The 3,730-nt window shown below is 35.0% G+C and overlaps 1 protein-coding gene across 1 annotated transcript; it reads right to left on the reverse strand.

The window, feature by feature from the left end:
• Positions 1–1,692: 1,692 nt before the first annotated feature.
• On the reverse strand, positions 1,693–2,731 carry LOC115949618 (basic leucine zipper 4-like). Its single transcript, XM_031066894.1, has one exon. The coding sequence runs from the start codon at positions 2,635–2,637 to the stop codon at positions 2,011–2,013; it is 627 nt and encodes a 208-aa protein (XP_030922754.1). The 5' UTR covers positions 2,638–2,731; the 3' UTR covers positions 1,693–2,010.
• Between the last annotated feature and the right edge of the window lie 999 nt (positions 2,732–3,730).

Here is a 3,730-nt window from a genome sequence, read left to right on the forward strand (position 1 = left end):
AGGCAAAAAATTGCCTATAACTCGATTTCATGGATATCAAGTTATAAAACGTCACTATATGTCTTTAAAAACGTCACTATAGGGTTCCAGAAATTTTTTATTTTTTTAACTCGATTTTGAGAAAATCGAGTTTTAAAAGAGGGGCATTTCCCTAATTAGTTTGGGAAGAAGGGCAAAATACTAATTAGTTTGGCTGAAAAGGGCAGAAGCCCATTTTGTCCTAGATACTGCTTATTGCTGAAAATTGAAAATTAAAAATACTGTATTAAAATAATTTTTAAATGTGTAAATAGTGCTGTAAGACCCAGTTTTAAATAAAAGTTTATTGAAATCCGTATTTATAGTTCCCATAAACAGTACACGGGACCCATAGAAAAAATGCAGACACACATTTTTTTTTTTTCCTTTTCTTCGCAATCCAAACCCAGCCTTAAAATCTCATAAGTTGACACAAATTCTCACTCATTACAATGGATCTAGCTTTTAACCTTCTCTACAACTATTTGACTACAGAACTTTTGGTGAATATTTTAGAATTTCAAAGTCAAGTGTGTTAGCTACACTACAGGATATGGTAGGTGCATATTTTCTTTCATTCTTGTTTTGTTTGCTGGATTTAGTGGCAAATATTTAATATTGTAATATATATGTGGGAAACATCCATTGCACCTTAACTTCATGCTATTTGGGTTGCCGAGTAAAATAATTAGCCAAAATGGAAAAAACAAAAAGCTTGAGAGTTACTTGCAGAATAAAAAATGGTTTAAGCGAAAATGCAATCTAGGTAGTCTATTTTTTAAAACTATACTTTTATTGAAAGGCAATTCAATAAATGGCGGTGATGAAGATTATCAAAAAAAAAAAAAAAATGGCGGTGATGAAGGCATCTTTGTTTCGTCATGGTATTATTAATAAATTAGGTTTTTGAACACCATTTGTGGCCCCCATTTGCCTCAAATTAAGTATAAAGTCATTAATCACTTTATTAATCTACACTAAAGCACCCATCTTCTTTGTACTTAATCCAAAACCCTATCAAAGTTAGTAAAGATATATATATATATATATATATATATATATATATATATATATATATATTTATATTGGGTGAGAAAAGCTTGCTTGATGTTGATGATTATGTATAAGATCGAGAAAACTCATGAGAAAGACATATTCGCTGCCAAGTTGATGGCTTTCTTTCTTTTTTTGAATATCTTTTTGGGCTATGAATCAAATTAAAATGATTGAGTCATATCAACGAGTATTGTCATTTTTTATTTTTTTATTTTTTATTAATAATAACAACAATTATTATATTCTTGCAAGGACAGTGGCAGTTGTTACTCATTGGCTGTCTGTTCTTTTTACAAAATGCAAAGACTAGTGGAATCATATCATACGTCGATTATAGTAAGAGTACAAAACCATTGCTTGATAATTGGGTTTGGAATGTTCAATTATTCTTTGTTGGTTGGGTCCGTATGTTTTTTTTGAAGGACAATATCATCCCTTTCAAGTGGTTTGTACACACCTTACTTCTATTTGAATAGCGAAGGACATTTCGGACTTCCACGTTCCTCTAATTATTGACTCCAATAATATAAACGAACTTTTCTCAAAGAAAGTATGAACACAGGAAATTTTAGCAGCACTTTGGTATATGTGGACCAGATTGTAAATGAAAATGAAATCCAACCTTTATTTAAGTAGATGACTAAAACTAGAGAGAACACCAAAACAACTAAAAATATATACTTAATAACTATTAAGACCACAAGTACACTAATAACTAAAGTTTTTACATAATAATAGTAGTAACTAAAGTTTTTACTCATAACGTGACATTTTCCCAAAAATCACTGATCAGATTCAGAACCCCCACCAATTAATTCCTTTAACTACTTTTTGACTTAATATAAACAGAGAGAGAGAGAGGTCTCATAGTTCTCGTTTTAGGTCATGAGTAGGTAAAATTTATAGTTAAAATTCATTTGGATTAATGATAGGGGTTTATTGGGTCGACGTAACAGTACTAGTAGTAGTAGTATTGCATGGCCATGCAGAAGTCAGAGGTTGGAGTTGCCGGAACACCAAAAATTGTCGAATCTCAGACAGTTTCTGTCGGAGCATGTCATATTCGGACCTCAGCTGATTGTTCTCTGTTTGTACGCTACGACAGTGGTACAAAAAGAAACGCAACCGGTTCGAAAGTTCTCGGTTTTCCACCCTAAACCGGTTCGCCTGGTTCCTTAGGTTTTCTAAATGCTTCTGTTTACGCATACGTGACCGCCGAGCCGATTCCCGGTTCGATATCATCCGCCTCCGTTTCCGCTCGTCCACCACAGTCACGGATTCCGCCCCCCGCTTATGATTCGGACCGTCCGAGTCGCCTTGGTTTCGGTTCGGCTCGTCCGATCCCGAACCAGAACACGAAATAACCGGGTTCAGAGAAGGAAAAACGTCCGGTTCCGATTTTGTGGACTGCAAAGCATCGGAATCGGAATTTGAAATGACGGGTTCTGGGGATTGGATGGTTTGGAGGAATTCCGGACAGTCCCACGGCGTAAAGCCGGTTTCGAAAGCCGAAAATGGGTTTCCGAACAGAGAATCGGGTTGGATCGGAAAAGCAGACAGCATGGCTGGAAATCAAAGTAAAGAATATTAAGAAACTCTAAAAAAAAGCTTAATATTTTCTCTAATAGTAATAGGAGGAAGGAAAGAAGGAGAAAGGGAAGAAATGAAGCTACGGGGCTTCATATTTATATCAAAAATGAGATTGTTGGCAGTGAGGTAAATTTTGGGAATCTGTTAGGGGTGTTTTGGTCATATGCTTGTCTGCATGAGACTGCGAGTAGAACTGTATGTGTACAGGAAACAGCTTTTGAGTCAGGTGGCACTATGGTGTGGGGGCTAAAATGTGACACTCTTCGCTTTCTTTTAATTAAAGGGGCATTGGCATTTGTGGTGTGACCTAAGCCCCGTGGGTCCCTCGAAAAGATTGGGTTTTTATGCTTAGTCACGAAGATACAAAATGGTTGGGGTCCACTTCGGAAACTTGTTGGTTTGTGATTGGAAGCACGTACGAGGGACCAATAGTTTGGAAAGTTGCTGACCATGTGTTTAACTCAGCTTGTGCCAGCGGCTAGCCGAGCCTATAATTAGATGAGAAAGTCCTTCGACATAACTTTTTACGTGTCATGATTTTTGCCATAATTTAGCCACGTGACTATAGGTAATCGGGAGATAAATTTGAGGGTTCTTGTAAAAGTTATGATTCATCAATCACAACCATACATTCATGTTATCAGGCAAAAATAATAATAAATGGTATGCTCTTAAAAAAATTTGTTAGAATATATAGTATTGCATCTTATACAAAACAAGCAGCAGAAGTAACATCTACTTCATTCATGAGAGATAATATATAATTTTGAATTTTAGAATAAAGAATAGAAAGCGTACCTTGATGCAGTGAGATTAAAAATAAGACTTAAGAAAACCTTCGATCTTCATTCTAATTCCACATTATGTCCAAAATGTATGGTTTCTCAATCAGTTCTTAACTACGTTGATTTTCCTTATGGAATAGTGTATACAAAAGATGTTATAGATAAAACTTTTTTCTCTTCTTTTAATTATACATAACTGCGTAAGCATTTACTTTATTTAATAATTCTTATAAAATAAATAACTGTTTATCTAATTGAGGTAGCCCTTTGCGCCAGCTCAA

The sequence above is a fragment of the Quercus lobata genome, chromosome 6 (assembly GCF_001633185.2).
Source record: "Quercus lobata isolate SW786 chromosome 6, ValleyOak3.0 Primary Assembly, whole genome shotgun sequence".
Lineage (NCBI taxonomy): Eukaryota > Viridiplantae > Streptophyta > Magnoliopsida > Fagales > Fagaceae > Quercus > Quercus lobata.